This window comes from Nymphaea colorata, chromosome 1 (genome assembly GCF_008831285.2).
Source record: "Nymphaea colorata isolate Beijing-Zhang1983 chromosome 1, ASM883128v2, whole genome shotgun sequence".
In the NCBI taxonomy this organism is placed as follows: domain Eukaryota; kingdom Viridiplantae; phylum Streptophyta; class Magnoliopsida; order Nymphaeales; family Nymphaeaceae; genus Nymphaea; species Nymphaea colorata.
In genome coordinates, this window is record NC_045138.2 from 41,740,455 (window position 1) to 41,754,154 (window position 13,700).

The following is a 13,700-nucleotide window of genomic DNA, read 5'->3' on the forward strand; positions in this document are numbered from 1 at the left end:
TGTAGTTATTCACACGCAATTCCAATTATCTTTCATAACTAACATGTCAACACCTGATTTTTTTTTTTATCTTCAACAATAGATATGGAAGGACTCGATTCTTGTGGATGGCGCTTGATCTGCACATTCTCATCGTTTTGGAAAGGCTTATCACGAATTCTATCATGCTCCTTCAAGTGAAATAAGGTGTCAACCCACTTGAGCTTGTTTTTTCAAATGATGAAATTGTGGTCCATGGAGTGTCTTTCTCAAAATATCAGCAAATTAGTTTTTGGAGGGGTTAGATTCAATTTGAATATCTTTCTTGACCACTTTTACACAAATGAAATGAAAATCTTTAAGTATGTTTGGTAAGAGTATGTAAAGCAGATTTGAAACCGATATATTGCTCTTTGCCATATCCCGAAATAAGAATCCCATGATCTAGTGCATGTAGTTTAGTCATGAAGGATTTGAGTCACATTAATTCAGATGCTAAAGTCTTGTACTATGCCTTGATGATTGAGCAACAATATGCTGCTTGTTTGATCCATGTGCAATCCTATTTCCTTTCAATAATGTAACAAATTTATTTGTTAAATGTTGGTCATCGGGGCATCTAGCCTAATCAACATCAAAGTAGACTTCTAACATTCAATTAGCCACCTTATGGGATGAGTCCAAAAGATATTTGAGGCTTTTAAGTGTTTGATGATGTGTTTAACATATGCCTAATGAGCATCAGGTAGTTCATTCTAGCAATGGCCATTTGAGACCAATGTAACGTATTGAAGAGTCTCAACTATGCTCAAACAAAAAATAGCATCTGGTAAGGAACTGCCTTCAAACATAGAAGCATTATTGGTGTCAATGGCAACGACATGTTTAGCTTCCATCATTGCATGCTCTTGTCAAGATGTCAGATATATATTTCCTTAGTGAGAGCATGAGAGCATCTAGGGAGGTCAACTGATCAAATTCAAATTGGATATACTCTTAATTGTATCTGTTCAGATATTCACAAATTCAGATTTGAATTTGAATTCAAATATGAACAAATCAAATCTGAAGCCACATCCAAAATCCGATTTCACAATCTGAGTTCATTTTTTACATTCAAATCTGAATTTGAATCTGAATTTTGAATCGAATGTGGCTGATTTTAAAAATGTAAGAGCATTGGGTATAGGATATTTATTTAAACTAAATTTAATCCGAATCTAAATCTGATCCGATTGGATATTTATGTATATAAGAATTTGAACCTAATGGGCTGTCATTTCTCGAATGTAAATCCAATCCAATTTCTCAATCAGATATTAAATTATTTTTCATATCTGATTTTTTTGAAAGTTTGGTTGGATAGCTGATCTAAATCAAATATATTGACATCCCTAAGAACGTCTTTTACATTGGTCAACCTCAATTTGAGGAAATAGTGAAGGCCCCCAAAACTTTAATGGAAAAAGTGGTAACCAATGTCATTTATAATGTCTTGTATTTCTTCATTTGACTTGTTAGTAAGAATAATGTCATACAAACACACAAGAATAATGTCATACAAACACACACACACACACACACACAAATGAAGTAGATGATATGTAATTAAACAATGATGAATTAAACTTGGACTCCTTGAATCTAGATGTTACCAAAAATTACTTATACTGTCAAACCATGTTTGTGGTGCTTGTTTGAGAATATAAAGACTTCTTGAGGCGACAACATGATTGGGTCGAGTTGATGTATACTTCATCTCTGATTGTAAGAAATAGCTAAAACTAGTTTAATTGTGGTAGTTTTGACAATAGCGCTAACTGTATCAAAGTAGTCCTGTTCTACTGTTCATTGTACTTCTTTCCAGCCAACCTTACTTTGAAGTGAGCTATAAAACTATAAATATGGTGTTTAGTTTTATAATTCTATTGACACCCAACAATATTAAGATTGGGCTTATGAGGGACAAGTTCCCAAACGTTGTATCTCACTTGTCAACCATCTAAGGTCTCTATTGAGCACCTTATAGGTTAGAAGCTTCATTTTTTGACAAGTAAAGATCTTGTGTCATAGATTCTATCGTGGGACTAGACACCAAAGGATGAGTGTAAAGTGGGCAATGATTGATGAGATTTAATTGGACTTGGTTATTTGGTTGCAAGGTTGAGTTTAGGTACCGATCATGGGTTGTGGAGGCAAGTTCTAAAAGTACATGTTGAATCTGAATCATGGTTTAGTGGTTCTCCTGCAAATGTAGGTTTGGGATAACGAGTAATCTTTTTTTCTTGAGTCGTAAGAGATAAAAAGATGGGTTTCTATTTGAGCATGGACATCGGTTATGAAGGACAAATTAAATTGGTGACATTTTTAGACTTCATGGATTCAATATAGTAAACAAAATGTTTTTTCATAAAAAAATCATATGGTGAGATATAATCATATTTCTGTCAAACAAGGCTACAATATAAATAACCTTGACATGTCTCATATACAAGGAAAAACAGAAGCTTCAGATTTTGTTTCATATGGGGTTTGGTTTTGAAGATTTTCTGATTCTAACTAATTGGTAATATGAGCAGCAGCTTTTAGAGCATCCATCCAAAAATGTAATGGTAAATTTGCATGAACAGACATGCTTAACCCCATTTCAACAAGATTGACAATTTTTTCTTTCTACACTCCCATTTTGTTGAGTTGTAGAAAGAAATGTAAGCCATTGTTGAATTTCCTTAGAATAAAAAAAAGCTAAAAATTCCTTACTTAAGAATTCACCACTTCCGTCATTATAAATATTTTAATCTTCTTCCTAAATTGTCATTTCACAATATTCTAAGACTTTGAAGCATGAAAAATGGCAGCTACTTTTACCAATAAAAAAATCTAAACAAATCTAGAATAATGATCCTCAAAAAGCAAATAACATGCATATCGATCATGAGACAAGCATGGTGATGATTCCCATAGAACAACATCTGGCAACTCAACATGAGAAATAACTTGGGAATCAAATTTGGAAAGGGAAGATGATTCTTTTTTTCCCAACGCACATGCAACATAAGAAACTAGTTCATGCTTTTCTACAATAAAAGGTCAACTTAGTATAATGTTGTTGAGAGAGAGCATATAAAAGTAAGCATGTTGAAGGTCATAATGCCACAAGTAAAAGGTTGAACTAGGATCCACAATTCAAATTGAACTAGAGTTTTTAAAAACAATAAATAGCAGTTGGTTATGACCATTTTTTTCAGCAGAGTAATACCATCATGATGATGCTTGTTTTATCAGGTATGACATTAAAGAGCAGTCTAAACTTATAGTTGGCTTTTATTAGGTTTAATGTGAAGCATTTTTCTTATCTGCAAGTGTATAATATTGAACTCAATCTTTCATATGTAATTTCTAGTTAATTTTGGGACAGATAATGGGTTTTTCTGTGCATAAGATACATGGAAAACATTCTTGAATGGAAGGAAGAAAAAGTTGCTAGGAAGAAGACATTACTAACATGAAAAATATGCATATGTTATTCATTCCTATGAGAATAGTCTCATTACTGATGTAAGAGAATCTACCATGCATTTGCTAATCAGAATTAGCTATATGAGGTATGACACCCATATTAAGATACCACTCAAATTCCTTATTGGCTTCATTACCAAATTTACTAGCATTGGTCTTCCCTCAATCCCATGTTATTTCCAGCATTCAATGCATGGCCATAAAGGCTTTGGAAATGTCCCAACACGATCAGGTGCTGTAGCTTTTCCACCTGCAAAGCTGACATGTTACGTGGTGTTTGAGTGGGTCATATTCGAGCCTTGAGCAGGGGTTTTATTAGCATAACATATAAACTCCGATTTGATGAAGACCCTTCACAATTGTCCCTCGACTATGAGTCCATTTGCATGGTAGTATGAGAAGTAAGCATGTTGAATCAATTTTCTTGAGATACCAACATGACATAAAACTCAGAAAATGTGGGAAGGTTCTTATTTGTGTCAACAAAGATAATGACAAAGTCAGATTCACTACTCAGATGACATGGCTCGACGATAGTATCCTTAGTATAGCTTAAGGCTAACTGTCTACATGGTTCCAGGCATTATAGGCTCGGTTTGGTTTAGACTGATTACCATGAAAGAACTTAGATGTTGAAGGGAAAGAGTTGTCAACATACCTCATTAAGTGTTTACTCATCATAAAACACTCAAAGATAATTGGTTAAAATAGACTTTGATCGGCACAAGAGAGAGTATGCATTCCATTGCATCATAGGCATATGTCAGAGCTAGGAAATATGATGAAAAACATGGTTGTGTGCTAGTGTTTGCAACAGCTATGATAATAAGACGTTCGGGTCAGAGATTATTCTTATAACATTCCAAAAGTTTAATCTTGTATCTAAAATTGTAAAGGTTCTTAAGGGCCTTATAAAGGGGGTTGTTAAAGGGATAGGTTGTCCTACTTTTTAACCTTCCTACATAGTTGGCAAATCCGGCGATCTAGTCAGGAATCGCTTGAGTCGAATTGAGATCGTTCACTTATCGGGCCATGGGTAAGGACCCAAGCAATCCACACCAAGAATCGACTGACTCGGTTGACTCGGCCCGAGTCAGGTTCAATTTGAGTTTTGGTGATATAAAATTAAATGAATGATAGAAATTGATTTTGATTTCGTTTTTTTCTTGAATGAATATGGAAAGACCAAAAAAGGAGGAGGAGGATGAATTGGTTATATATATATATATATATATATATATATATATATATATATATATATATATATATATATATATATATATATATATATATATATATATATATATAAAAGAGGGTGGACCATTTGTTGAGTGTTTTTGTACAACCCCAAAGCAGCCTCATCCTCTCTCTTTCTCTTTTTCTTTATTTTTGATGCTCCGAACGTGGTCGGTCGGACCATCAGTGACCACCAAACACCAGAGAAAATAATTTTTTTTTTTTACATTTTAATGATTTCACCAAGTCTTTAAACATTGAGTAGTTAATTATATCATTCAGGAAAAAATTAGAAACAAAGAGAGAGAGTCTGGTAACTCGATTGCATGTTGATAGTCTGATTCTTAATACTTGACCAACTTAGTCACCAAGTCAACCCAATGACCCGCTGACCTAGTTGGCTGCTGATCCGAGTCCGATTCTTGAGTTTGCCAATTATTCTTTCTTGGGATTCAACACTTAGACTTGGAGTTTCACTTAAGGATGCATGTGCCTTTAAAGTGGATTGTAATACCTCAGAAATTTAATCTCATATCTAAGATTGTGAGAGATTGGGAGACTTATAAAAGGGGTTGTCGAAATAGTTCATTGTTCTAGTTCTTAGTCTTTTTGGGGCTGAAACCAAAGTTGCTAGGGGCAGGTTGGGATCTGTCTAACCAGGATTTTGAACCCGATGTGAAAGTGGGTTGGGTCGTTGAAGCTCTGATACTATGTAAAATAAAAGAATATAGAAGCACACAAAAGAAATTAAGAAAACATCCAATTTTATGTGGTTTGGCTTAATGTACCCACATCCATGAACAAATCCTCTTTTCTCTTCGCTTTTTCGTCAATCATCACAAGAGAAAGAGTGGAGGCTGGTCATGTTTCGTTTTGAAGGTGGCTTCATACGTTTACAGATTTAAATAGATTTTGGTCACCATCATATTCTCAGTTTTTCCAATTATCTTTTGTAAGTAACATGGCAACACCCGATTTTCTTCTTTTATCTTTTACAATAGATGTGGCAAGACTGGGTACCAAAGGTTGTGCTTCATCTGCGCGATCTCATTACTTCAGAATGGCTTATCACAAGCTCTATAAGATAAGAGCATTTACTTATGAACCTCAGGATATAAATTTCTTCAGCTTTCCGACCAATTTTACTTTTGTACGTGTTTTCAGAAGAGTGCTGGAAGCATGACTGCATTGAGGATACTACCTTGCCATTTAGTGTTTAAAACCAAAAAGTATTACAATTGAACTCCACTCTCCAAACCAACGGTCAGACCTGAGAATTTATTAGACTATGAACCTATTAGATTCTTGGAATAAAACACAAGAAATCAGTTTTTGGAATGTAATTGCTCAAGACCCATGAAACTATTTTTCAATCCAACACGGGCAGATGATATCCTTGTGGAGGAATTCAGAGTTAAAAACTTGGGTGGTTGATGGCAGTAAAGATCATATGCAGAGGGATAGAGACATCAGCAGCTTTAAGAAAAGAGTTAGGCCCCAGTGGAATGACACCCAAAACTAAAGAATTAGAAGACATTCCCAGGAATATCTCCATTGCCGCAAAGAGGATAAAGTACTGGAGTGATGGGATACGATTGCCAAGATCAAAATTTGAAACCAATTAGCTGATATTGGTAAAGAATACTGGATCCAATTACAGATAAGGTTCAGACTTCACCTGCAGTTTTACAAGTGAATCCGAATCCTAGCCCTGTATCTGACTGGGATTCAAATCTGAGCCTGATCCAAACCTGAATAGATAAGTCCAAACTGACGCAGAGATCGAACGGTCCACACCTGAATATACACTGATTTTTTTATATTTTTTTTATTTCTATGTTTTTGGACTGTGGCATTCAACTACACCGTTATATTTACTTCAAAATATACTACCAGATATGCAAGAGGGCATAAACGGAGAACCTTATAGCACAAACTGGCTGAGCCTGCTTTCCCAATTGCTATTATTGACATTAGTCATTCACATGGCGCTTCCTCCAAATTAGACAAGCCCATACATAGAAATCTAACGCAGAAAACTTTAGAGAAGCAACGACGTCGCATGCAAATGGATAGTGAAGGTGGAAAGCCATGACAAAGCCCAAGGGAGAAGCCGACCACCTCTTGTTGGTCCTTCCCCTCTCCCGTTCAGATCTCCAAAATGGAGAAGGGATCTCAAGAGAACAACAGAAAAAGAAGAAAAGAGAGAGGGAGTCAGGGGACCCTCGTGCCGTTTTCTTGCCTTCTTATTCAAGCCATGCGTTGGCAAACGTTTCAAGAACAATTTTTATAAGATAAAAGAAAGGAAGAGAAAAAAAATACAAGGGAAAAGGAAGAAGATAACAGAGAGAGGAGGAGCCTCTTCTTCTTCCTCCGCCTTCCTTCATTATTCCTCCTCCTTCCTTCAGAAGATGTCGAGGATCTCCAGAATTTGGCGATTGCAGAGGGGACAAGATCCACGGTTAAGCCACAGTTCCCTGCTGCACGCTCGACAAAATGTGTGGCCGCACGGAATGAAGGCAGCGCCCTTCTCTCTCGACATACAGACGCAGCAGCAGGAGCAGCAGCCTGCACCAGGCGATTCTTCCGCTCCCCGTCCCCCCTTCTTCTTATTCTTGTTGTTATTGTCGTTGCCGTTCCCACCTTCGTGTTCTTGCTCGAGCAACGCCATTAATGACACTCGAAACGGCTGCTGCATGCTTTCCGTCTGCTCACAATCTTGAGCGGCCCTCAGATGCCGCTCTGCTGCTAACGCCGCGGCCAGATTCATGGTCGCCTCTCTCCTTATCATGGATGCTGCCTCTGTTGTCTCGTTTTCTGTTGTCCCTGTCCGGCTTCTCTCGAAGTTCTGGTTTTCTTCTTCTTCTTCTTCTCTTGGTGATTCTTCTTCTTCTTCTTGATCTTGTTCTTCTACTCGTGGTGGTTCTTCTTCTTCTATAGATTCTGTTCTCTCCATTTCTGTGTCATGGTGATGCGGAGTACATACATCTCGCGCTTCTGCTTCTTCTTCTCCTTCAGCCACCGCCATGTCGTCCCCGTCTAAAGCCGCGGAGCTCCAGGAGCTACCGCAGCAGCCGATTCCTCTGAGTTTGAGTTTCCCTCTCAGAACTTTCCACTTTCTGCTGCTTCTCCTCTCCGCCTCCATTTCCTCGCAGCAGAAGAATGAACTCCTTCTCGTGGGTTCTGCCTCCTCAAGAAGAAGATCGATCAACGCCTTCACCGCCTGGGTTATCTCAGCAGGAACAGAGAAACCAACATTGTGCTCTCCTGCGTCACCATCTTGCCTTCTCATCAACTTTAGAATGAGACGCTAGTCGTTTGACACAGAGCCCACGTTCCGTTTCCTGGAAATGCTCAACAAAACTGGAGAAAATCAGGCATTGAGTGCAGAAAAGAGAAGAAGAAGAAGAAGAAGAAGACGGTGATGATGCCGAAAAAGATTAAAAGAAAAAGATAAAAAGAAAGGGAGCGTGTTTTGGGGGGAGCGAGAATGATGGTAATGGTGAAGAAATGATGCCAGCAGTGGAACATACAGAAATGGACGCTTTATTAATTAGAAAAGGAAGCATGCGAAGCATCATTTTCTTCCATGGAAGCCCCGTGAGATCATAATCAATCAATCTCCACGGTGAGGTGATACTGCTGTTGCTGGTGGTCCACTGCTCCTCTTCTCCCTCTCAACTTGGAAGGAAAGGCAAGAAACAGGAGAAAATAAAAGAGAGAAGATCTTTCCCCCAGGCAGGCAGGAGTCTGGTGAGAGACGCGGCTTTAAATACCAGACACCTCCCACTTTTTCTTTCTTTCACTCGCTTTTTTGTTTTTTTCCCTCTTTCTTTGTTGGGTTTTGTGGATTTTTTTAATAGATCAGGAGGAAAAGGGGGAAGGAATATGAGGTAGTTAAGGAGCAGAGAGATTTCTTTATGCCAATTCTCCTTCCGACGGTGTGATCAGGTAAGGGCCACCAACCAGCGGTCCTTGTCAAGCAGGTCAATGTATCATGGATCTGAATCGTTTCCATCCTGATTAAATGGATCACGGATCTGATCCCCGAATCCAAATTGCTTCTAAAGTTTGGCTCGCGTCTTTCATTTTCATCCATAAGAGGGGAGGGGAGGACGTGAAAGCTATGCCGCTAAAAACGACGGTCCGGCGCTTCACGCTCTCCTCTCTTTATCAGAACACGTTGGGCGTTGTTGGGAGCCTCAACGATACGGCGTATTGGTCCGTTGGCCGTTACTTATCGACCCGTATCGGTCGTGGCTATTTTTTTTTTTAATTCAATATTTGATTTCTAGTGAACTTGTGAAAAGTTCAAACAGCAGAGCTGTATAAAATGAAAAGGGCCCTATGTATAGGGTCATGTTGCCTTGCTTTTTATGAGAAATTTTTTTGGACAGATTTATATATCAAGGGCATGATAGAACAAACATTTGATAAAGTTAATATAAAAATAAAGAAACATTGAATACGTGTCTGTGCCTCTACTTTTATGGGAGGTGAGCGAAACGATGCGGTGCGGCCAGTAGCACCGTTTTCAACAACGTTTGTGAAGATTGAAAATACTCCGATCAGTTTGTATGTTCAGCCAAAATTTTTGCAACATTATTGCTCTAGGAGCTCTTGATAGTCGATCATCTTAATCACGACCGTACTGATTCATTTCACCCTTTTGAATTCAAACGTTTGAGTGTTTGCATCAATTAAATAACTGAATCTACCTATCAAATTGTTCAAAAAAAATCAATACCAATTTAGAATAGGTGACGCAAATTTGTAGCGTTTTACAAAGGGCCATTTCTATCAAGAGTACTCCAAGGCTTTTTGTGCTCTTGAAGTCGTTCTTGCCAAGCTTGTAACTGCATCCAAACCTGCACTCTCACTTCACATTAAATCTCCGACTCTGCGACTGATGCTAATGGTAGCAGTTTGGATGCGATTCAACTCTATCAAAAGCCATGGTTTCCCAGGCTTTGTTTATTCTTACCACTTGCAAGCGATAACAAGTTTAGAAATGATAAAAACAATTTCGACTCACCAATCTGACTCTGCCCGACTCGCTAGAGAAAGTGAAATTAGGTTCAAGCTAAAGGCGTCCAAAACTTCAGTCATACATAAGGTGACACTTTTTGGCATAACTAGCTAGTCGTCAATCTTCCTCAGAAGTTGAAAAATAGAATATTTTTCACAGGCAAACCTAAAAAATCAGTGATAACAAAAACCACCTTGCTTTTCATTAATATTGTTAGAAGGCATTCATTTAAGTCTTTACCACATTTAATTTTAAAAAGCTGATGAGTTTAATATGTCAAGTTTCTTGTTGAATAGATATAAAAACATCATTTTTCCTTCTAAAGTATGACATGAAAAATAAAACAGTTGACATTGGTAACAAATTTAGATTTCTTTTGGACAATTTTCTTCCATTTATTCATTTAGCTGCTTTTACATATCATTAGATGCACATTAACATTGATGGTATAATTGAAGAGGTCAATGATCGAAGCCAAATTTCATTTGTGCTAAAGTTATATATTAATCACATCATCTCGTTAGCCCAATTCAAATTAGTGGTGGCATAAGGTCTGGCTGACACGTTTCAGAAAAAAATAGTTATGTTTTAAATAATATCAAGAAACTAGGTGTGTTTTTTTTCTTACTGTCAGATTTTAGGTTTATTTCAAATCCTCCAAAAAAAAGAAGAAGAAAACTTGCTGCGCCAATAACAAGGGGGAGAGCATGCATATGAAGGTTGGCATGGATATTCAATTACAACAAATAGCAAACAGCCTTAAGAAAACTCAAATGATTTGCGAAAGATTCATACAATAAAGAAATTATTAATGGCTAAAAAGTTCAATTAATTAATCGGAAGACAATAATCAATTATTATTACTCACCATAAGCTAGTGGAGAATGACTCCATATACAATGGCAACAAGAAATGGCGCACCATTGGACAATAATTTTCAGTACTGGCTCAGAAGGTCTCCAATTAACTTCGAAAAGATTTGTTAGGAATTTAACTAAGAGTGATCTAGATTTCAATGTCACCACCATTCCTCCCCCTCCCCCCCCCCCCCCCCCCCCCCCGCGGTGCATTTCATGGCAATATGATCTATCAGGGTTTTACATTAACCCTTTGCCAGTTTTGCAAATATCAATATTGGTTTGCTCCCTGGTGCCGCATAAAAGGTCGATACCCGTGCACTCGTATCACCTTGCTTTTTGATTTTTAAAAATAATTTTAAACATTTGAAAATTGATTTAAAAATAACAAAAATAATAACCCTGTATCGGGCTTATTGTGTTGAGAAGAATCAAGCTGATATAACACGTAGCATACCAACAACTGATTGCAACTTAAAGAAAAGTGTTTTTACATTTACAAACGGATAACAAGGTGACGGTCACATAAAAATAAGGAAGCTGCTGGTGGAAACAATCACAATCATACAAAATAATTAATCAGAAGGATGAAGGGGAGGGAGGAAATTAATTAATGGCGCAAGCTGAAGTATACAAGCACGCTTTTCAAAATAATCAGTACTCAATTCGTCCGGTGGGGAATACAAAGTTCTTTGATTTTATCAATCTTCAACAACACCCTAGCTTTTCAGAATATTGATATAGCAAGTTGATTGAGAAAATTATATTATGTAGAAATTTTTTATGTAAGGATTCAGTGCAGGGGTGGATTAAAGGGCACTACGTATAAAATCTTAATTTTTTAAGGAGCATCAATATATAAATAAAAAACTTGCTCAAATATATCAATATAAAAATAATAAATGCACACTTGCCTCCGCCTGAGTCTGGTTTCGCCAAAATATGAAAAACGGGGATCGCGTAGAGTATATGCTTTTTAATATTTCCTGCTATGGCTTACTTATGCTTTCGGTTAATTTGAACTAAGAGTACCACCACACCTCACGAGGACAGCATTTAATGGAAAAAAAGAAAAAAGAAAATAGGAATCATCGGACTGCATAGTGACTTCATCACAATTCTCTTGGACTCGGGCTATTGGTCGGAAGTGACGTACGAAATAGGAAGGTAGGTTTCCTTCTCTTGAACGAACAAACTTTTCTGAAACTTGCACGCGCACTACATGAAGTTAATTGGAAGCACTTACGCCAAAAGAAGTTCAAGAATATGACGCATTTTTTAATGAAAGAACATAATTTCAGGAGTCTCTTGCTTGGTAGCTGTTGGTATCACGTATCACAAAATAAAAAAATATTGGCCTTGAAATCAAAGTCGAAAATTTAATTCCAAAATCAAAAGAACTCTTATTAAGCCGATCAACTAATTCTGTAGGTGACCCTCTTACGCTATGTTTGGATGGATAGAAAAGAAATAATTTTTAATAGATGGAAAGGAAAGAAAAAGACAAGGGCAGAAAATTGATGGGGACATATAAAATGGAAAGAAAAGAAGCTATTACGAAAGTCAAAGAGAAGAAGCTATTACAAAAGTCTAGATGAGATGAAATGAAAGGAAATATAAAATAATCATGTTTGTTTAACTTTGTAAAGGAAATGAACTACTTTAATTGACAAAAACACCCTTAACACCCCTTCTATTATAATTGTAATAGTTCTCTTTCTCTCATTCTTCCTTCTGTTGGATTTGTCCAAGATGTTTTTTCCTAGAGGAAAAAGTGTAGACATTAATTGGTGGGATCTATATACCTACAGATCCAATTCTTGAAATGAATGTTTTTTTCTAGCCTGCAGCGTATTATGGGCAGTCTGGGTGAAGCATGCATTTTGATTGGATATTTCAATGCTATGAGAGAGACATGATAAAAGTAAGGGATACACATGGTAAAACTGGTCGACCTCCAAGTAGCATTTCCTGTCGCAATTTTTGCAGATTTATTGCTTAATGTAGATTATCAGTTTTGAATGATGAAGACAAAAAGTACACCTGGTCAAATAATAGAACAGGTGATAATTTGGTCTTATGCAAGCCAAATTGGGGCTTAGTAAATCAGCAATGGAAGCATAAATGGGGTCATTGTAGTCGTTTGATGGTAATGTCTAGATCCATCTCTGATCATAGTGCTAATATTTACTTCTATTTCCTCTCCTTTTTTACCTTATGGTCACACTTTCTCAAATATCATTCTTTCTAGGGGAAAAAAGAAGCTTGCCAGTAGATTATTCATAATGTTTTGAGAAGATCTTGTAGTGGATGTCCCATGATCAGAATTATATCAAAATTGGAATAGAATTTTGTAGGTGATGTTTATAGCAGAATTATGAGCCATCATAAGATATTGATGCTGTGCGATTGAGAATGGAAAATGGAGATAGGCATGCTGAGCTTGATTCTGTTTTGAGAGCAGAACTTGAGGAAGCTCTACGAGAAGAAGCAGAGTTATGGAGGATTAGATTGTGAACAAAATGGGTCGTGGAAGGTGATAGGAACGTAAGATTTTTTCATATTTTAGCAAATGGAAGAAGGACTAAGAGTCACATAGCTGAATTGGAGCAGGACGGCAGAACTCATAGGGACCAACAATAGATTAAAAATATGTGATGAATTTTTCTTAAATCTACTGAGCTCGGAAGAAGGTAACGGTGAGATACAGAACAATATCCCTGCTGGACCTAAGATTTCTGATATGGACAATGCAAATCTACTTAAACCCCCATTGATGGAGGAGGTTTGCATAATAGTTTTCAATCTAGATGGAGAGAGTGTTCCAGGTTGTGATGGTTTTCTTGTATGTTTTTTTTTTCGGCATCACTAGCATATTGTGGGATTTGACATCTTCCAAGCTGTTGAAAATTTCCTTAGCACTGGAAAACTTGATTGAAAGTTAATAGAGCTGTCATTGCACTTATTCCTAAAGGGGAATGGATTAGAAGTGTTAAACAATATAGACTCATTATTCTTTGCAATGTGGTCTAAAAAATCATCTCTAATTTCCTGGCTGAATGCATGAAAGCATGTTTGAA

At 37.1% G+C, this 13,700-nt stretch overlaps 1 protein-coding gene across 1 annotated transcript; it reads right to left on the reverse strand.

The window, feature by feature from the left end:
* Positions 1 to 6,962: 6,962 nt before the first annotated feature.
* Positions 6,963 to 8,803, reverse strand: LOC116268311 (uncharacterized). The gene is made up of 2 exons (XM_031650019.2): positions 8,268 to 8,803; positions 6,963 to 8,078 (listed from the first exon to the last, which is right to left on the reverse strand). Exon 2 carries the CDS (start codon positions 8,024 to 8,026, stop codon positions 7,139 to 7,141), a length of 888 nt encoding a protein of 295 aa, XP_031505879.1. The 5' UTR covers positions 8,027 to 8,078; positions 8,268 to 8,803; the 3' UTR covers positions 6,963 to 7,138.
* Between the last annotated feature and the right edge of the window lie 4,897 nt (positions 8,804 to 13,700).

Coding starts and splice junctions, on each gene's coding strand:
- LOC116268311 (XM_031650019.2), bottom strand. CDS start 8,026: ATGAGAAGGCAAGATGGTGACGCAGGAGAGCACAATGTTGGTTTCTCT.